Genomic DNA, 21,961 nt, shown 5'->3' with positions numbered 1-21,961 from the left:
TTGTTGTTGTTGTTGTTATTGCAGCCTCCCAGCTGGTACTGGTGGAGCCAAAAGAGTCCCCAGTCTTCTGGAGAGTCTTTAAACATTCGAGGTGGCACCAAGTAGTTGAAGAGGGGACTGAATAGATGTATCAGTTTGTACTGACCATATGTTGTAGGCCAAGTGGGGTGACTGTTACTGGAACCCTGTCCCACCATTGGGCTACATTGTTTGTCAGTGTTGGTTAATAAGCACCTCATTTCTGCATCATGCCTCCTGTTTTAATCCAGCTGCTACTAGCAGACCCTGATTGCATAATGCTCAAATAAGCCAGAACAGTTTCTAAAAAGTTAGCGGAGGTGGCAAAAGTACTGAAATTCTGTACTTAAGTAGAAGTACAGATACTTGTGTTAAAAAAATACTCTGGTTAAAGTTGAAGTACTGATTCAACTTCTTTACTTAAGTAAAAGTGAAAAAGTACAGGCTCTGAAATGTACTCAAAGTAAAAAAGTAAAAGTAGCTCTTTGGAGGACATTTCTTTCTATTTTTGTGCAAAGCTAACTGAGCTTTGTGCTAAATTAATTTAATAATAAAACAATATTATTACATGAGAATACAAACTTTATTTCAACCTAAATTCTAATTCTAATGAATACACTCAGCTTGAACATAGTTATGCAGAACATGGGCAGAGAAAAAAGAAAGAGAATTTTTTAAAAAACTCTATTTGTTATTGCCTAGATTGTAGAGTGTGACTCTGCATCATCACCTAAACAGAAAAATTAGTACAGTCAGGGGCTACAGTGGGATTCAGAAGGTGGGGGGGGACCCTAAGATTGGTTGTGGTGGCTCACCATAGGGAAAAGAATCCCAGTTCAGAATAATTTCTATTGTGAGTTACAGTATATTTTCTATGTGTGGAGGGTGTGATCAGCTGCTGCTGCTCTGAGGTTTACTGCTCCTTCTGGATTTACACAACTGAATGGATATGCCCCTTACTATTCCCTCCGTTCAGTCTCAGATCGGTTTGATGCTTGAAGGCCTGCAGTGACTGGAAATGAAAAAAGTCCCTCAAATCTGTTAAACCTAATGTAACAAGCCCGTTTTGAAAATATAAGAAGTAGAAAGTACAGATATTTGTGTAAAAATGTAGGGAATAAAAGTAAAAAGAAAAATCAATACTCAAGTAAAGTAGATGCCTGAAAATTCTACTTAAGTGCTGAAATATTTCTGCTTCCTTACTTCTCACCTCTGAAAGTTAGCAAAAATATTAAGTAAAAGCCTGTGAATATTAGACTCCTGAAACTCACCTGTGTTTTGCATCACCATCTTTTCATCTTTGTTTCAAAGGGGTAAGCGCCCAGTAAAGATGAAATAGTAATATGCTTTATATCAAGGCTGAGGTGCTGCTATGTATTCAAAGAGTCTGGTCTGTTCATGAAAGTAAATCACAGGGATGCAGCCAGTTTAGATTAAATGGACAATTTAGGGTAAGTGCTGCATATTTTATGGAAAGCCCATGTTATTGTACTCTGTGGAGTTTCTTGAGGACACTTGAGAAATGTTTCTCGAAAATCGGTGTTAAACAGTACAGATTAAGCTCTTGCTTTTATAATTAAACCATTAGCCAGATTGATAATGCAAGGCCAATTTACAATACACATGTATGTATTTTGAACACTGTTCCTCCTTTTAACTAACAAGCGTAGTTGAACTATTTTAAGTTTTCCTTGAAACCCCCCTTAATCAGCTAGCAGGAAACACCTCGAGCAGCCTATCTACTTTGAGTGATAGCTTATCAGTCATACAGTATCACTCAGCAACATCACTTCGAAGAAGCTGGAACGCAGATAAAAGTTAATCTGCTGCTGCTGCTGGCGTTTCCTGCTACATACGCGCACCTCCCCTTTCTGTTCCTCTCCTCCTCGGTGTTGCGCGCAGGAGAGCTCAGTTTGATGGAGACTCCAGACTCTCGCCGTTCCTCGACAAAACCGAGACAGCATCCACGCCGAGGATCAGCTGGCTGTGCTGCGGGTTTTCCTAACGCTTCATACAAGTACCCTTGAAGTCGCTCCGATTGCCTTTAGTGGCGGCTCTTGAGCGGCGGCACAAGAGACTCTCGGGGTAAAACCGACTCAACTCAAGCGTGAGTATCTTTATTCAGCAAGATAATAAAAATTAGAGGAAAGGTGACGGGAAAAGGATTTAGTAACATTACTGGTATAATTTGAGAAGATTCCCAAGCAGATTTATATTTCTATAAAAAGTTTATTTTTTTTACACAAAACATTGTTACGTGTTTTATTTAGTTAAATTTTTTTTATTACTATATTTATTTTAATCAATACTCTCATAGGGAACGATGAGGTAATATGGTCAGAAAACTTAACAGCAGAGCCTCTATGAATAGAAACCTCCTCTGTACAATACCCCATAGTGTACTACACTAATGTGTAACGAAATATATACGCAATGAAAGCACGGCATACACATTCTTTAAGTGTCACCCCCCAAACTGGCTTGAATCTTGTTATAAAACTAGGTTTAGTCAGTTAAAGATTTTGTAATGCTTAAAACAGACTAACCCTCCTCCTCCGTCTGTGAACAGCTGCAGAATATCTCAGTGTCATTTCTCTGGAGGTAAAAGACTCTTGGTTTACCAGCAGCTGAATTACAAACACGGCTGTGTTATGGGGTTAGCATAAACTGTATGCTCTTTATAGCCTTATCTGGTAATTATTATTCTGTTTATTGTAACATAGCAAACCGGAAGGTTCTAGGTCAGCAGATGACTTAGAGATTCCCTGGCAAATTCCTTTTATTATGCCGAAGTCTTTATCTCACGCATCCAGCAAACAAGCCGTGAAGTTAATTGTGTACTGTTTTTCCAGCTCATTGCTGTGGTTTGGTTTGGAGAGCTGTCCATGTGTGAGATGTTTGTGCACTCGCTATAGCTGTTTGACATTATGTTTTTCCTCCCAATTGCAGTCTATGAAAGGGGCGCAGAGCAGAGGTCTTGACAGCCAGGTGACCTTTGGACAAACCTGCCTCTGTGGGCTCTCTGTGCAGCATCTAAATATCTACAATTGTATTTTATTTTTAATTGGAAGGGGAAAGAGTTGGATCTGAGAGTGAGCGAAGGAAAAGATAGATTTAGTGTGGGTTTGTAAGATGTAGCACCTCTCCACATCTCATTACTCTGCACACACCCAAACTAAACCACATTATGGCTGCTGTACCCATCTTTGCACTCTGTATGGTCTGCTAGGAAGGAAGGTTTTAGGTTGCCCTCTGAAAGCTGTGGAACAAATTTCTTGAGCTGCTGGGTTGTCAATGCCATGCTTCTTTTGGCCAGTGTTAGAGGGCTTAGGTAATACTAGAAGTATGAGAAGGGAGAGGAAAGGCAAGCGAGTGAGTTGTACCATATCAGATTGTTTAGACTGGACTCTAGGGGTCCCTCTCAAATGGAAGAAAATGATTCTGTAACAGAGCATTGGGAATGTGGGAGGACTGCATGATACTAAAGTGTTTTGGCAATATCTCAGAGCTTCTATTTCAAGAGTTGTCAGTTTTTAACCTGTCATGACAACAAGCCTCAGTAATCCAAGACTGGCTCTATTATTTCTTGTATGAAACCTGTTTTTGAAAGGATGATTCAGTGTATTCAAACTTTTATCTGCATCTGTTACTCTCTTGCGGTTGTGCTCTTGCTGTTGAGTAAATTTCCTGATGGATGATCTGATTCACTGGGAGTTTTCTTGTGTTGGTTGTTCTTTCTGGTTTGATTATGTGTTATGTGAACATCAAACTTCATGCAGCTGGACACTTGGCTGAAGTTGATTTAAATTTGCATTCTGTCATTCTTTCGCTTCTAAAACTGAGTTGTTTGGTTCAGTGTATACTGACAGTTGATCAACTAGTTTGAGTTCTCAATATCTTTATCCATACAGTATCTAGTGCAGCATATGTTAAGCAACACTGTTTTATTAGTCACGAGTCATTCTAAATATATAATTCTTATTGACATTATAAATAATAAAAGTCAAACGATAAAGATTTAAGAATTAGTTACGAGTATGAACTTAATAAATATTAAGGGTAGCAGGAGTGCGACCAGCTTTTTGCCTCAAAAGCTTTTATAGTAATCAGATTAGGGCAGTCAAGTTGCTGCATGTCTTGTTTCAACACCATGTGCGTGCAAACAGCATTTATAGTAGCATGTATTCATGCGCAGTCAAAAGCAGTACAGTTAAAGAAAGAACTTGTCAAACAGTGTCAACAAGTTCTTTTTTCAGCTGGTTTCTTTATTAGTATAGTCAGCAGCTAAAGGCCAATTTACTCAAGAAGAGACGTGCCAGGTTCAAGGAGGGCACAAGGTGTCAGTTACTAAACAAAGCCACTAAACAGTATCTCTGCCTCGTCTGTCCATTAATACAGCAAGAGGCATTAATGTTCAATGAAAAGAATGTGATCAGTGAGAAAAATAATTCCACACATATTTAACTGCCTGGTTATACTGTTATTATTCATAATTGTAAGTTATTGCACAAGTTTGCTATGGTAATCTGTTAGAAAACAAAGGTGGGTGGGGCAGTCAGATGATCTGATGTATTTTTGATAAAACCAAGGTTACGTCTAATTAGTGAATCACATGTCAGCAATTCAGTGCATTTAGGCATGTAGATATGTCAAGACAACCTGCTGAAGTTCACACCAAGCATCAGAATGGGGAAGAAAAGTAATTTAAGCACTTTTGAATGTGGTATTTCAGAAACGAGTTTTTCACAAACTGCTGATCTACTGCTTTGAGGTGATAGGAAGGCAACAGTGACTCAAATAACCACTCATCACAACCAAACTATGTAGAAGAGTAGAAGAGCATCTCTGAACACTCAGCACATCAAACCTTGATGCAGATGGGCTACAGCAGCGGAAGGCCACATCTGGTGCCACTCCTGTCAGCTAAGAACAGAAAACTAAGGTGAGGGTTAGGGTCAAGTTCACACAGGTTCACCAAAATTTGGCATTAGAAGATTGGAAAAATTGTTGACTGGTCTGATGAGTCTCAAGTTATGCTTTGGATTGTGGATTGTAGGGTCAGAATTTGGTGTAAATAATGTGAAAGCATGGATCTGTCCCGCCTTGTGTCAAGGATTCAGGCTGGTGGTAGTGTAATGTGTGGGGGATGTATTTTTGGCAGACTTTGGGCCCCTTAGACCATTGTTGACCATTGTTTTAATGCCACAGCCTACCTGAATATTGTTGCTTGCCATGCCCATCTCATCTTCTGAGGGCTGCTTGTGATACGATAGCACGTTACATCACAAAACTCAGATCATCGCAAACTGGTTTCTTTTACCTGACATTGAGTTTTATGCACTCAAATGACCTCCACAGTCACCAGATCTCAAGCCAGAGCACCTTTTGGATGTGGTGAAAGCAAAAGTGGGTCCAATCCACAGCAGCTCTTTTTTTATGTTTTCTCTGACTTAATCAGTGTCAGATACTTTGTCACTGGTGCCTACTTTATTCTGTGTGGTAGGTTTTCCCACTTCTGAGTCATCATGTACACATATGGAAGGGTGGGGATGTCCCAGAACGGAGCCATATGGCCAAATATAAATTATTGCACATGGATATAACAATCTTCTTTTGACTGCAGGGATCCTGCCTGCAATTATAACAATTAACTCATGGTTAATGTTATGGAAGATTTAAAAGAAACACTGTAGAATATCGCTTTTAAACAGGATATGCACAAAAGAGTTTTCTCCATTAAAGTTCTCTGTTTTAGTGCTCCATCCATGGCCTTTGTCATGATTACTGCAACATCTTAACCACTCAAGCAAATACAATGGCACAAGAGACATTTTTTTTTTTAAATGGGAGAAAAGTCACTGGGATGCTGGAGCAGCACAGTGAAAAAGTGTGCATGCTCTGTGGGTCCCTAAATACACCATGATCCTTTGCTTTTTAGTTCTCTTATAGCCTCACTTACTTGTTCTATTTTGATCTAGTTTACATCCTGTCTTCTGTGCAAAGGCTGAGGGAGGAATTTATAACCAGCATTTCACATGTGGTCACTACTGCTTCTTGCAGTGTCACAGCCCACCCATACTGACCCCAAATCTACCTTACGTCCTCAGATGTGCCCACTCTGTTTATTAAAAAGAAGTGTTACAGATGTTCTCTGTATGCTATAAATGTGACATTGGTTTTAAAGTCTTACTGGAGCAAAGTGAGTGTTGATATAATACATTCATATGCATACAGATGCACATAGTAACCTGCATCCACAAACACAGAAATTTACACTCTTGTTCTACTCTCCAGATGCCAAGAGTGACTATATAAACATATTTCTAGTACTTTTTTTTTTTAGCTTGTTACAGTTTTGACTGTACTAATGGCTGTTTAACATTCTTATGACTCAGATTCCTGTGGAGGCAAAATGATTCTTCAGAAAATAAAACAGCTTTTTTATTTTTAGTGGGAAATAAAGAGGAAAGGGAGGCTTAGTCTGGCTCTGTGAAGTGGATTAAGCCCATTTCCTGAGATATTTGTCCTCTCAGGGTGCTTTCTCCTGCAAAGATTTTATTTGTAATCTTACTGTGGAAAGTGCCTTGGAAGGGAAAAAAAACCCCTAGATACACAAGTACCTCCCAGGGAAAAAAAGCATTTTTTTTCTTTCCCTTAAATTGCTTTAATTTTTTTTTTTTAATTTCTTTTTCATCCACATAGAGAAAGTTTTATTATTACCTCAGTTTGGAATCCAATCTGCCATTGTTTGACTTCCCCATCAACAGGGAGGCTTTCTTTTTTCCTTTTGTGGCATCAGCTTTTCCTTGTACCTCCGATTTCCTAGCGCTGGGATTCTGCCAAGTCCCAGTCACAGAGTGCCCTGTATTACATCAGGATGTGTTTACACAGTTATAAACATTAAGACGTGATTAAACCATGTTTCAGAAGAAGCAATAATATGTCTGTATACTGAATGCTTACTCTTGGAAGTCCCCTACAACTCATTCTGTGGTCACAGTGGATCCACTCAAGGTGTTTTTCACATCAGGAGAAATCATATTTCATAGACTTATCATGTTAAATGTTACACAGAGCTGTGCCACAGTTGTACAACATAAAGCCTTTTGTTCACTGGAAGAGCTATGTGGAGATGCTTGTAATCATTGTGTCTAATTGCAATCATTTTTTTCCTGAAAACTAGAGATAGAGAGGGAAAAAGAAATTAAGGGTGTAAGACACTGAGGCAGTTTCTAATGAGCGTGCCTTTGTGTACGCATAAAAGCAGTAAGTGTGCATACTGCAAATGTGTATGTGTGCAGGGCTTATGCTCCCATGTACCGGCATGCCTTTCACCAAATTTAACAGGCAAGATTTTCTGTTAACAAATCAAGGAGATGCCTGACGAATCATCTGATATCCAAAATGTTATAAATGCAACCAAACTTGAACACAAGCAAAAAAAACACTTTTTTTTTTTTTTTCTGTCCAAAGGACTAAGGAAGCACAGCGAACACATGTGGCCTCGGCCTGTAGTTTGACAGAAGCAATTGTTCATATTTTTCAGTAGAGTACATTGAATTCCAGATCTGCCACACATCTGTGAAATCTGTGCTGCTGGGGCTGATTAAAAATAATGAGCTCTCATTGTTTGTCCATTTTACAGCCACAAGCACTCGATAGGATAGACCACTACTGAACATATTGTCATTACAAATCAGATTACATTTTTTTTTTCACCATAGCTCTTGTGAGTAGACTCCAGACAGCGGGGGAGGAAAAGAAACCATTTATACTATTTATTGAATACTGCTACATCGACTGCACGGACTGGTGTGGTTTCCTTTAGCCCCACCAGGTATAATTTCCAGTGATATGACAGGTTGGGTTTTGATTATTTGAACACAATGAAACAAGTGCAACTGTGGCATGCTTGACTTAGAATGTGTCATTAAAGAGAGAAAACCAAAAGAAAAGGAATATGCCAGTAAAATGAAATGCTTTCACATGCTCAGACTGAATGAATGCCGACAGATTTCATGACAGCTTGCACATTAGTTCAAGGAATTGATTGACCTGATAATGGGGCCAGAGGAAAAATTGGTGTCCAAGATGGAAGAAGTTTTTACTCTGAGTTGTTGGTTGTGTTCTTTAAATACTCTGGTATTTCATTTCTTTTTTTAAATTATTGGGAAAATTTGATATGATGGTCGCATTGGCCAAGAGGAACTCAGTAAAAATATTATCATTAAATCTTCAAGGTCAGAGAATGTGCTCCAGTATAAAATCTCTCCTGTATGTGTGGTACACCAGCGCATTCGGATCATATTCCGATTGCGAAAACTGCCAGACATGACAGGCTAAAAATAAATAAATAAATAAAAAAATAAATCCTGTATGTGTTACAATATGTTGATTTGGTCCACAGTTTGTGATGAACTGAACATTTGCAGCTCATGTAAGATGAGCCTATTACTTGAATGAATCCTATGCCAAGTATTTTTGGGCATCTTGACTCCATCCTTAGCAAAGAGACCTAGTATTTCCAAACAGAAATATGGGATCAAATTCCTCTCCCAACAACTGATATGTGTCTCCTCCTTTATAAGTGCTCCTTCAGGTTGTGAAATGTTCAGTTTGTATTTTTGCTGTATAGCCTGGCTAGCTCAGTCAGTAGAGCATGCCACTCTTAATCTCAGGGTTGAGGGTCTGTTCTCCATGTTGGGGAAAAAGGCAATCTTAAACAGTTCTGAACATTTACAGCTAGTTTCCCCTGACACAGTTTAAGCCTAGTCACAGACTAAACGAAAAATCAAATGAAGCTCACCACTAAAAAAGGTTTTTAGTCTAAGACTAGGCTTAATCCAGGTGTGGTGAAGAGATGTTACCAAACTGGTCGCTATGAGCCAGGTACACACTACACAATGTAGGGATGAAAAAGCCAGACTGAAAATGAGCGTTCAACATTAAAATTGATAGTTTTATCCTCAGTAATGAATTATGAAATGCTTAGACTAGCATGGCAGAAATGCCTTCCCTTCTCTTGCAACACTGAAATGAAGTTTGAAAGCAGCATAAAAAACAAAGGTAGTAGCTGAAGTTTCGTCACTGTCTGAAACTTTTGTAACAATAGTAGTGTTGGAGCTTAAAACCCCCTCCACGAATGTTTGTATGTCTGCTGTAAGCTTGTCCAATGCACAGTGTACTGTATGATTGCATGAGCCATAAGCTCAGCTACCCCTGCCATGGTTAAACTTCCTGTTGTGTTCAGCCTGTGACTTTAGGCTGTGTGAGTGAGGTAACCTCTCAATGACTGGTGAAGAGATTTCAGCCAAGCTTCTGTTCATCATCACAAGGGGGTTGCTTAAATAAAATAGCCTGACCTGAAAAATGTAGACCTACACTGTCTTAGCACATCAGAAAAAAAGATAGAAAATCTGATAACAATAATCATTCTGGCTTTGATATTATGCCAGGGTCATCTTGACATTTTACACACTTAGGACAGCAAAGGCATCTAACGCAATGATGAATGAGCATTTTTATTTTGAGTGATCAGGATTTTGACGGTAGGCTTTCACCCCAGCCAATCCCAGGTGGTGTTTATTGCTTCCTGCCACTGATTGATTTTGAGACCAAAGAGGGTCTAAAGGCTTTCTTTCCTTCTTGTTCTCACGCTGTTTTTCTCGTCTCTGCTGCTTCACTCCTCCACTCTGTAGTTTACCCTTGACTTTCACTGTCCTCTTTATGCTCTGTCACATTTCCAAATCCCTCCTTTCTCCCACACTTTGAAATTCGCCTGAACCAGACACAAATCTTTAATGGTAATAAATGGATGAATAGATACAAAGAACAGAAAAGATCATAATTACCTGGGTTTGTAGAAAAAACCCCATGAAGAAACAGAAACAGGGGAAGAAAAGAATCCATTAATATGATTATGGATTAAACATAAAAACAACTTAAAAATATGTAAATATATAGCATATAGGAAATAAAGGTTAGTATTACATACAGCCCAATTTACTCATAACTTGCACTGTTAATTATGACAGATATCACAGCTTCTTTATCTACTGACATTTCATTAAATGATACCTCACTACTCTAGTGGGATCAAAAATAAGTCTCTGCAGCTACCCACGCAGGCTTGCAGATATCGACAGTCATTCCTGATAAGTCTGCAAGGGCTCAGATCGCTCCCATTATGAAATCTGCAAGTATGTGGGAATTGTTTAGGCTTTCTGAAGCTTCGTGTGCACATATTTATAAAATGCGCTGTAGACTTTGCAAGAGTAATACACAGTTTATATCACTGTGACAAGTGAAAGGCTGTAAACATGAGAACAGATGCCCTTGTATTGAGGTAACACTGAATCACAAGATAATTTTAAAAATTCCTTAAAAACATCAAGCTACTAAAGGACTGGATGCCAAGTTTTACATAATGTAACTTGATAGTATCACTCATTAGACTCTCTGGCTTTGAAAAAGTATAGCTATGTTTGTAATGCAGACTTGAGTAAAAATTGTCACGGTGAGATGAGTGAACTGAATCATTTGGTGTGCACTTTTACTACACTGCTACTACACTGTCAGAAAATTTCACTATATACACACTCAAAGTCCACTTTGTCAAGTATACCTGTTTAACTGCTCACTAATGCAAATATTTAAGCTGATGTCAACAACTGCATTTAGGCATGTAGACATGATCAAGAAAGACAGCCTATTGAAGTTCAAACCAAACATCAGAATGGACAGAAAGGTGATTTAAGTGACTTTGAATGGGAAAACTGGAGTTTTCCCATGCAACCATCTCTAGAGTTTACAATGGTCCAAAAAAGACTAAATATCCTGTGAGTGATAGTTCCCTGGCCTTGTTGATCCCAGAGGTCAGAGGAGAATGGTCAGATTACTTTAAGCTGATATAAAGGCAATAGTAACTTAAATAATAACTCATTACAAGAAAGGTACGCAGAAGAGCATCTCTGAACACACAACACATTATGCCTTGAAGAAGATGGGCTACAACAGCAGAAGGCCAAACCAGGTGCCACTTCTATATAATAACTATAGTATACCTATTTTCCGATGGCTGCTTGTGACAGGATAACTTGCCATCTCGCAAAGCTCAAACAGGGTTCTTCAACATGACAGTGAGTTTTCTGTGCTCAAATGTTCTCCACAGTCACCAGATCTCAATCCATTTGAGTGTGGTGGACTGGGACATCATGGATGTGCAACCAACAAATCTGCAGCAACTTTGTGATGCTATTGTGTCAATATGGATCCAAATCTATAAGGAATGTTTCCATCTGCTTTTTGAATCTGTGCCACAATAAATTAAGTCACTTCAGGAGTCCAACCCAGTACTAGCAAGTGTACCTAATAAAGTGTCCAGTGAGTGTAAATCATGCATGAAAATTTCACTGTTTAATAAAATTTGATTTTTGGCCTTTCTATCCCAGAGCCACACTCACTTAGCACAGCCAACAACCTCTGAAATCCTCTTCAGGCATGAATCTGGTTCACAGCATGATCTAACGAATCTGCTTTCAGTAGCAAATAAAGTAAGTTAAAGGAGAAACTTGTCCTTCAGGTATGACGACAATCTGCCAGTAACATTTGTCACAGCACTATAAGTAAATGATTGTAACCTGGTGGCACACTTCAAGACTCATTTACTTGAAGTGATCTAATATTTTTTACAGGAATTGCTTGTGTGGTTTAGGTACTTAGAGGGAAAGTCAAGCAGTTAGGGATATGCACTTTTCGCAATATGCCTTTAACGAAACTTGTGAACAGGCTTAGTCACATTACTGTTAGTTTGGCTGCATTTTAACAGACCCTTTTCTACAGTAAGGGGGAAAAAAAGTTGTTATTCATTAGAAGTGGTGCAGTATTTCATTCCCTGGTACACTGGGATTGTTAAATCAACAAAAAAAGAAAATAACTGTAACTGGCTGAGGATATGCCAGAATAAAAAGTCTTTTAATAACGTTTTACACTTTAGTGCCAGGATTTTTTCTTTTTTTAGCACACCATTCTTGAAATAATAATGCCTACTTTTTTATTATTCATGTGATGGGAAAAGAAAACAGTGTGTGCAGCGCTAGTCCACCTGTATCAATACCTAAATGTGGTTCTCTCTGTAAAAAATAAGCTAATTGTGAAAATAGCATCCACAGGTTAAAAAAATAAAGCTCTCGGTGGGCTTTTAGCTCAAAGAGAGTAATCGTGTGTTTTTAGTTTTGAATTACAGAGCTACCATTATTCTGACCTTGAAAATCTCCTAGAAGAGTGTCCCTTTGCATGTGCTTTATACCCCCAATCATTGAGCCAGAGAGCTCCATATAGCAGACCACACACACAGAGCAGCTCACCTCAAACATTTTAGAGGTCACTCTTGTTATAGAATGGAAGTATAGGTTGAATTTCACATACTGGTGTGAGAGTGGCACCCCCCCCCCCCCCCCCCCCCCCCCCCCAAAAAAAAAAAAATAGTGCTAAAAATGTTCACATCAATTTTTTTTTACTTTTTTTTATTATCGACAGTGGAGAGAGACAGGAAATGGGGGAAAGATACGGTACGTGAACCCACGTCACCCGCACCGCAATGCGGGATGTGTATATGGTCTCCGGCTTCACCACTAAGCCACCCAGGCGCCCCTCACATCAATTTTTGTGGTAGTTTGGGTGATGACTCCAAAACTTCAAAGGAGGTGCCACTTGTGCACTTGATGTGAAAAGTCATGTGTTGTGTTTTAACAACTGTTTCCACTTTACAGGACACCCTGCTGAAGACTCAGACTTAAGAAAAATGAAGGCAAATGATGACCTGCAGCTTAATATCACAAATTCTTATGGGTGAAACACAAGCTTTTTTTAGAGAGTAATTTCCTGGCTTCTATTTCTACATGCCTGCTGCGATTCTTGGTCAGTATGTCACTATCAGACTGCAAAAATGGGAGCAACACTCCAAGGCCCCACAGTTACAGCCTTCATAGCTTGCCCATTGCTGACACCCATGGAAAAAGGCCTGTCCAGACATTCCTGGACTTCAGGGACACGAATGTGCCTGAAAATCTGGACCTTAAACATGTTCCTATGTTGTTATTCACAAACCTGCAGCGCATCTCGAAAGTCAAAGTGGTTAGCTTCCTCCTGGGCTTGACACTGACCTTTCTCATCATGGCTTCTTATGTGTTAATGTGGGATAAGAAAGGACTTTTGTTCACTCCCTCACCATATCAGCTCAGACCTGCAGCCATCCCAACCAGCACAGCTGCAGCTAGGGCTTCTTCTAAAAAGAACTTAGTAAACATGAAAGTGCTTGTAAGGGTCATCAGCTCCACACAGGAACGCACACCCAGGAAAGTGCCTGATGACAAGGACGTCATTGAAACAGACTCCCACGTAAGTATGCTGTACTTTAGCAGATGTTTTTTAAAAAACAGGAAAGGAATAAAACAAGGTGTTATTGTAACTGGGCCAGACTGCAATGTTGTTACTCAACAATGACAACATGTAAACGGTAATTGAATGTGTTTTTAAGGAACCACTTTTTTTTTTCTGTTGGCAAAAGTGAATAGGTGACAGATAAATTACAAGCACCTTACAGTTTACTCTGTAGTACATGCTTATTTGGTGGCACTCATAATAACCAGCATTTGCTAAGAGCAGTCTCACAAAGCAGTGCTACTAATTTTACTTTGTGCTAAGGCAGATGATCTGTGTTTAGTGTGTCATCATACATTTCTACATTACAGTACGTAATTTTGCAGCATTCATGTGCAAAGCATCATCAGTTGTGGTTGTTGAGATGTACAATTACAAAGCTAGACTCACAAGTGAGTCATTAAGGCAATTAGTGGGACATAGACTGATAAGGCATAATGTTATGAACACTGACAGGTGATGTGAATAACACTGATTATCTCTTCATCATGGCACATGGGTGGGATATATTAGGGACCATTTTGTCCTTAAAGTTGATGTGTTAGAAGCAGGAAAATTGGGCAAGTGTAAGGATTTGATTTGAATTTGACAAGGGCCAAATTGTGGTGGCTAGACTACTTGGTTGGAGCATCTCCAAAACTTCAGCTCTTGTGGGGTGTTCCTCGTCCGCAGTGGCCAGTATCTATCAAAAGTGGTCCAAGCAAGGAACAGTTGTCATGGTCATGGGCAGCCAAGGCTCACTGATGCACGTGGGGAGCGAAGGCTGGCCCATGTGGTCTGATGCAGCAGGCAAGCTACTATAGCTCAGCTTGCCAAAAAAAGTTAATGGTGGTTCTGATAGAAAGGTGTCAGAATACACCGTGCAATACACCATGTGGTGTGTGGGGCTGCATAGCTGCAGACCAGTCAGGGTGCACGTGCTGCCCCCTGTCAGGGAAAGAAAGCAAGCTAGCAATGACAGTGTGATGCTTTGAGCAATGTTCTGCTGGGAAGCCTCGGGTGCTGCCATCCATGTGGGTGTTACTTTGACACATGCCACCTACTTAAGCACTGCTGCAGACCATGTATACCCATTCATGGAAAAGGTATTCCCTGATGGCTGTGGCCTCTTTCTGCCACAAAGCTATAATGGTTCAGGGAGCACAACAAGTTTGAGGTGTTGACTTGGCCTCCAAATTCCCCAGATCTGAATCCAATAAAGCATATGTGGGATGTCCTAGACAAACAAGTCCAATCCATTGAGGCCCCAACTCACAACTTACAGGACTTAAAGTATCTGTTGCTAACATCTTGGTGCCAGATACTACAGCACACCTTAGGCTTTAGTGGAGTCCATGCTGCAACGGATCAGGGCTGTTTTGGCAGCGAAAGGAGAACCAACAGAATATTAGGCACGTGGTCATAATGTTATGCCTGATTGGTGTATGTGTCAAACATCTGGAAGCCCAACTGAATTTTCAAAACAATATAATGCAACAAACAGCTGTACAAACAAACCAAAATAGATGATAATGTCTCAGTAGGAAAGCTGTGAAATCTTTCCATGTGGCCATAAATTCTGTACTTCATATCATAATAACTTGTAAACACGAGGTACAATGTTTATGATATAAACTAGTGTGAAGATAGCATTTTAAGCCTACAGATACTGAAGAACACTGAGGAAAGGTTTCTGCTATAACAGCAGCACACAGATAAGACAGGTGCTACTTTTGACAGTTTTAATAATATCAGTATTTGTTTTATTTTGTCCCTTCTTTGCATTGTCTAATTTTGTCCTCTTCCCCTCCAGTTGTTTTCAGTAATACCTCATCATTTTTTGCCCGGCATCAAGAGCCCATGCTGGTACGAGGAGTTTTCCAGTAAGCCTGGCATTGACCCATACAGGAGGAACCTCTTCACGCTGCACTCAAAGTCTTTCAAGACTGTGTGTGACCGACTGAGGGCCAATTTTAACCAGCATTTATACCACAGAGATGGGAAAGACTTTCGTCTGCGGTGCCTGCCATACTTTTACATCATTGGTCAACCAAAGTGTGGCACGACTGACTTGTTTCACAGACTGCTGCTTCATCCAGAAGTCAGATTCAACATAATGAAAGAGCCACACTGGTGGACCAGGAAACGGTTTGGTAAGTCATCAGGAGATGGATGGCATTTTGGACTTGTTTTTTTTTATCATTCTTGTAACTTTTTTGAAATCCACATAATAGTTTAAGTGATCATTATGATTGATAATTTAATGTAGATAAAGTGCAAACAGATGGTACTAAATGATCTGTTTTAAAGTGACTAAGAAATTAAGCCTTAGTAAGAGTTTATGTGAAAAAGTGATCTAAACTGCAGCCCAGAACCTCTGTCGACTTTACCTTGACTTATACAACTCATTCAGTCAGATCAGACAGTGAATAGTCCATGAAATGTCAGAGTCATGCCATGGGGAATAGATGCTACTTATCCTGTCTCCTGCATGCTCTAAATAGGCAGCAACATTTCTCAAACCAAAAGAAGAAATTTCCACTAGTAAGATCAGTCTGACACAGACAATCTCATATTGTGTGCTGCATGTGAGAAAGGGTAACAGTGTCAAGACTTGATAATCATGCCATTGTCCACAGTTCATATGTGAAAATGGCTCTGGATTCATTCAGGGGCATTTACTAGCTATATTTTTTAACTTCTTCGGCTTGCAGAGTGTTAGATAATAACTTAGAAATTTAGAAATAATTAAATTGCATTCATTTACAGGTTACATTAATTATATCTTGTATTGGTATCAACTTTTGTTGTGATATGTTTTCAAATTTTTTTTTTCAATTATGTAATTTCCCAAAGTAACAGCAACAGATAAATTAATGGATGGAGGAACTGACATGTTCTTCTCTAGAGTAATTTTGAGGGAAGTTTTGTTCCCTGAATAGAGAAGAGGAAATATGCAGTGTTTCTTAACTGCAGAAGGTAACTTTCTGAAGTAATGAGCTCACTGTGTGGTTGAAAAGAGAACCACGGGAAGTCACTGGTCATGGCAAATAAATGTTACAATAACCACATCCACTGTTCAGAAAGAAGAAAGAAAGAAAAGTTTCAACAAAATCGGGCAGCATGGTGGTGTGGTGTTTAGCACTGTTACCTCACAGCAAACAGGCCTGGGTTTGAATCCGCCCGGGCCTTTCTGTGTGGGGTTTGCACGTTCTCCCCGTGCCTGTGTGGGTTTTCGCCGGGTACTCTGGTTTCCTTCCATAGACTTGCAGTTAGTGGGGTTAGGTTAATTGGTGATTCTAAATTGCCCATAGAGTGAGTGGTTGTCTGTCTGTCTGTGTTAGCTCTGCAACAGGTTGTTGACCTGTACAGGGTGTACCCTGTGACCCAGCCCCCCTTAACCCTGAAAAGGATAAGTGGAAGAGAATGGGTGTTTGGTGTGTTCCTTTTGTTTCCCAGGCTGGCTGTTTTCATCTGATAGATATGATAATGAATCATTGAACTTTCTGCAAGAATGTGAATGTGCATATTTAAAAAAAAAAAAATGCACAACTATTTCCTTTAATAGGGCTACTGTTCGTGTATACTTCACCACTACAAGTACTTTCTTAAGCAAACAAACAACAATCTTGTCAGTCTTACTGAATTATCTATTGCTTCTAAACTTTAAAGTTGGTTGAGCTGAAGTTCAAAGTATCAAGTTGTGATTGAGAATTCTCAATCAAAATTTGATTGTAGGAATTCATTTCTATCAGCAATGAAAAAAAAAGCCAAAATATAGACTGTAATTACAAGCTAGAATGCAAATTAAAGTTTAACTCTCTAAGCTCCTTCACAGTTAAATACATAATAAATTAAGTGGAGCTTTTACATGTTTCTTAAGCAAATACTGCAGTGTGGCTCTGTATAAAGTAGCCTGATGTTTGTTGGTTGTATGTTGTGGTCATGCAGCTACTGTGCAAAATTGAGCCAAATTATTATTTTATTAATGTAGACAACAAAAAAATTGTCCTGTTTTCGAGTGGAGGTTTTAAAAGTGTGATTTGTTTTGCCAGGGTCAAAGTGTACACAATTCCTTCTCTTAATGGAATGACAAAGCAGTCTATGAACATAATAAGAGATGTTTTGGTGTAACTTGGGGTGCAGGTTATATTCGTTTCAAAGATGGCTTCCAGGAAAGTTTCCCTGTGGAAGATTACCTGGATCTGTTTGACTTGGCGGCCCACAACATCCAAGAAGGAATCACTGGAAATTCATCTGGACACCACCGTGCACTCCAGCTCATAACAGGTGAACATATGTGAAAGTGTTTGTGTGTGTGATGATCTATTGTTACTGTCACTGTGCATCAAATGGAAAAATCTCTTGACTTTTTAACTTTCCATTTTGTATTTTCTGAGGGGCTTTGAGCAGCCAACTGAATCTTGACCATAATTCAAATGAGTTTTTCCCTCCTTTTTTCTCAATATCAAGCCTTGATCATTTTCAGGAAGTGGCTCTCGACTCAGAAGTGCTACAGTACTCAAGTGAAGAGCTGGAAGGAAACAATGTTGGCATTATTCAAGATATATTTTGTGGCATAGAACAGGCAGCTCAGTGTATTTAGAAGTGTACACAGAAAGCCAAACGCCTCTGGGCTCTGTCACAAGAACATTTTTTGCAGGTCGTTCTGTTACATGATTCAAACTTTAACTGGTTTCAAAGATGACAGTGAGAAACAGCGGGGCACTCAGCATCTGCTTTAGTCACACACTTTTTCAAACTGTTGAAAATCTGAAAAGATAAATTTGTACCTTTTCAAAGCAGCACGAGCATACAGTATGCATTTATGAGGCCAGTTAAGCATTTGTAATATTTTCTGCACAGTTTTGATTAAAATTCATCTTCTCTATGCTATATTATGCCCAACAGTCTGTGCTAGCCACATTAAATCAGCTGTTGTTACCCAGAATGATACTGAGGCTGTCACTGCCTTGACAGGTGAAGCCAGTGCATCTACTATGTGGGACAACCAAGCCTGGAGCTATCTCCATCCAGACAAGGAGGAGACAGAGCCCCCCTTCTTGGCCCAGGACTTTATCCACGCAGTTCAACCTGATGCCAAAATCATCATCATGCTCAGAGATCCAGTAGAGAGGTAGAAAGAAATTCTTCTCCACATCTGTCTGTGTAGGCCCAGACTTGAATTTCTGCTGTTAAACAATTTCTAACTGTTTTGATTGCTTCTAAATGATTTTCGTATGCTTTGTCATTGCTGCAGAACATTTGCTTTAAATAAAAAAATCCCACGGCACATCCAGCAAAATGTTCTTTCCTGCTTCCGGTTGATTTATAACTCTGTTTCACTTTGTTGCCAGGCTCTATTCAGACTACTTGTATTTTAAGATGGCCAACAAGTCAGCAGAGGACTTCCATCAGAAGGTCACAGAATCTGTACAGCTGTTTCAGTCCTGTGTCTCCGAACGGTCACTTCGTTCCTGCGTCTACAACACCAGCCTCTCCAACAACATGCCAGTGAGCTAAAATGTTCTCACTATTAAGATTAATAACAGCTTTTAATTACTATCTTCCATGGTGCAAAATGTATACTTTGGAGAAGCCACCTAAAATTGTAAATGGATTTTACTGCACTGGAGTCAAGAAAACAACACTTGCTGCCCAGATCTTTCAGGATATCCTATCATGCAGAACTCCCTCAGGATTAAGCTGAGTTATGAGCTCTGGCAGTTGGTCACTCTATGAAAACATGCAGATGACAGCCCTGTTATCTTGGGAGATTTAATACAATAAAAGTCTGAAAACCATTGGGAGCCAAAAAATTCATCTAAAATATAACAAGTTCAGGAAAAACAAAGTTAGTCCTTTATTTACATTACTCTTTTGTTATGAAAGACATGCAGAATAGGGTTTTTAATACTGTTTGGCAAGTATCTTCGCCACAGTAGGTAGTGTTGTATAGCGGTGCCCTCTACAGGATTCATAGTGTCTGTGCATTTAGGTGAAATACTGTACTGTCCTGCTCTTCATTTTACTATTAACCAATTAGGAATGAATTAATTCAGGTTCAAGAAGAAAATCATACTAAATAATCATTACCTTCAATCCATGTGTGTGAGTTACATTAATTTATTTGCTATTAATACTTAATGTGTCCAAAATTTTCCATATTCTCAAAGTAAACCTTTATCGGTGTTTGACATCAGTTTTTATGGTGAATTTTGATGTAGCTGCAATTTTGTCTATTTGCTAAATACATTATGTGGACAAAAGTATTGGGCGACACCTCTTAATCTTTGAATTCAGGGGTTTTCAGTGCCATTGCCACGTCTGTATAAAATCAAGCACCTAGCCATGCAGTCTGCGTTTAGAAGCTTTTCTGTGAAAGAATGAGTCATTCTTAAGAGCTTTGTAAGGGTTAACCTAAAATGATCCATCACTGTAAGCTGTCAATCCCTTAAGCTCATTCTTTTAATTGAAGATTTAGATAGTTTGAAATAAAATATTCTTACCATCTGAAAAGCACAAGTTTTTTCTATTTGCTTGCTTTTTGCAAATCTGTATGATTGACAAAACATTGTGGTTGTCAGTCTGTTGCTAAGAAGCAAAAATTGCATCAGATTTTTAATGCACAGAGTATGTATTCTGTCTTTCAGTTGATTTGTTGGCAATGACAAAAATAAATAACAGGGAAAATAAATAAATAGCAGCTGTGACCTCTGTCAGTGATTTTTTTAGCTGACCAGGTCACATTCAAATTTTATTATTGACCTCTGTAACAGCATAACAGCAGCTGACTCACCACAATAGATGTGTCATGTTGATTTTTTTCTTTCTCCCACAGGTGAGATTAAATCTCGGGGTGTACATTGTCTTCTTATTGGACTGGCTAACAGTTTTCAATAAGGAGCAAATCCTAGTTCTTCGACTGGAGGACTACGCAGCAAACCTTAAAGAGACAATCAAGAAAGTCTTTGATTTTCTGAGTGTAGGTATGTGTCCCAAAAGCTACAAAAGCATCTGAGTGACATTCAGCGAGCTACACAATGAGCTTGTGCTTTCCCGGATGTGCATTTCCCTGGTTGATTCTGCATTGTCTTACTTTTGCTGTAGGTCCTCTGTCAGAGCAGGCAGAGGCAGCACTGACTAAACGGCCCATGTCCAACACTCGGCGGGTGGAAGACAGGAATCTTGGCCCTATGTTTCCAGCCACCAAAGACCTCCTCAGGAGATTTCACCAACCCTTCAACCATAAACTGGGCAATCTGCTGAACAACAAGGGCTTTCTCTGGAGTAACACCTGAAGGAGCATGAGCACTGATGAAATGTGGACAGATGTGAATGAACAATCAGAGCAAAAAGCTAAAAGTAGGAATGCCTGTTATAAGAAATTGATGTGTATGAAGCTCTAAATCAGTTGTATGGGTCTTGTTTGAGATATTTATTTGCTTTTGGGATAATGTGAGTCTTCAAAATGAGATAATAAAATTAATTGAATTTGTGTTTTGATTTAATACATTGTGCCTTTGATACAAGAGTTGAAGATAGAGTTGCGGTCTTACACGCTTCTCTGCAGCTTCTCTCCTCCTGCCACCCTCACCAAAACCCTATAGATGGTGTCTGCTCCCAGACCACCAAAAAAAAACCCCCCCAAAAAAAAAACTGTCAAAAAACAATTTAAGCATAAAAATTCACAGAGAAAGAACAATATAGCATCCTCAACTGCACCACAGAGGAAAACAGGTAAATGTGGATTATTAAATGTTAGGTCTCACTCTTCCAACTCCCTGTTAGTCAATGATTTAATAATTGATCAACATACTGATTTATTCTGCCTTACAGAAACCTGGTTACAGCAGGATGAATATGTTAGTTTAAACGAATCAACACCCCCAAGTCACAGTGTCATAATCCTCAAAGCACAGGCCGAGGAGGAGGAATAGCAGCAATCTTCCATTCCTCCTTATTAATTAACCAGAGACCCAGACAGAGTTTTAATTCATTTGAATCTCTGACTCTTAGCCTTGTTCACCCTAATTGGAATATTCTGATTTTTATCTGATTTAGTCCTGAGTTCAGATAAAACAATTTTAGTGGTTGATTTTAACATCCATGTAGATGTTGAAAATGACAGCCTCAACACTGCATTTAATCTATTATTAGATTCATTTGGCCCACCCACCACTTTAACTACACTCTGGCTCTTGTTCTGACATATGGCATAGAAACTGAAGACTTAACAGCATTCCCTGAAAACCCTCTGATCATTTCTTAATAGCATTTAAATTTACTTTAATGTATTACACAACAGTGGGGAATATGTTTTATTAAAGCAGAAGTCTTCCTGAAAGCGCTGTAACTAAGTAAACTAATTCCTCCATTATTATGCTCTTCAATCCCATGTGCCAACACAGTGCAGAACAGCTACCTAAACTTTTCTTCCACGGAGATGAATCATCTCATCAGTAGTTTCACATCCTCACTGCATATGACCATCAAACCAATCACACATATACTATTAATCAAC

General features: G+C 39.2%; 1 protein-coding gene across 2 annotated transcripts; it reads left to right on the top strand.

The window, feature by feature from the left end:
- Positions 1 to 1,947: 1,947 nt before the first annotated feature.
- LOC115793293 (carbohydrate sulfotransferase 15-like) lies at positions 1,948 to 20,886 on the top strand. Of its 2 annotated transcripts, XM_030748210.1 has the most exons (8): positions 1,948 to 2,125; positions 12,789 to 13,416; positions 15,251 to 15,590; positions 17,584 to 17,727; positions 18,418 to 18,574; positions 18,795 to 18,951; positions 20,279 to 20,426; positions 20,548 to 20,886. In XM_030748210.1, exons 2-8 carry the CDS (start codon positions 12,943 to 12,945, stop codon positions 20,736 to 20,738), a joined length of 1,611 nt encoding a protein of 536 aa, XP_030604070.1. In that variant the 5' UTR covers positions 1,948 to 2,125; positions 12,789 to 12,942; the 3' UTR covers positions 20,739 to 20,886. The 2 variants fall into 2 exon arrangements, with proteins under 2 accessions (XP_030604070.1, XP_030604071.1); XM_030748211.1 differs by lacking the exon at positions 1,948 to 2,125 and having other exon boundaries at positions 12,747 to 13,416.
- The last annotated feature ends 1,075 nt before the right edge of the window (positions 20,887 to 21,961 follow it).

The sequence above is a fragment of the Archocentrus centrarchus genome, chromosome 15 (assembly GCF_007364275.1).
Source record: "Archocentrus centrarchus isolate MPI-CPG fArcCen1 chromosome 15, fArcCen1, whole genome shotgun sequence".
Taxonomy (NCBI): domain Eukaryota; kingdom Metazoa; phylum Chordata; class Actinopteri; order Cichliformes; family Cichlidae; genus Archocentrus; species Archocentrus centrarchus.
Note: the sequence above shows the minus strand (reverse complement) of the source record. Positions and strands in the feature narration are given on the sequence as shown.

Bases quoted from the DNA above. Each gene is read 5' to 3' on its own strand.
- LOC115793293 (XM_030748210.1), top strand. From the start codon at position 12,943: ATGTCACTATCAGACTGCAAAAATGGGAGCAACACTCCAAGGCCCCAC. The intron at 13,417-15,250 runs GTAAGTATGCTG...CTTCCCCTCCAG, and splicing joins TCATTGAAACAGACTCCCAC to TTGTTTTCAGTAATACCTCA. The intron at 18,575-18,794 runs GTAGAAAGAAAT...CTTTGTTGCCAG, and splicing joins CTCAGAGATCCAGTAGAGAG to GCTCTATTCAGACTACTTGT.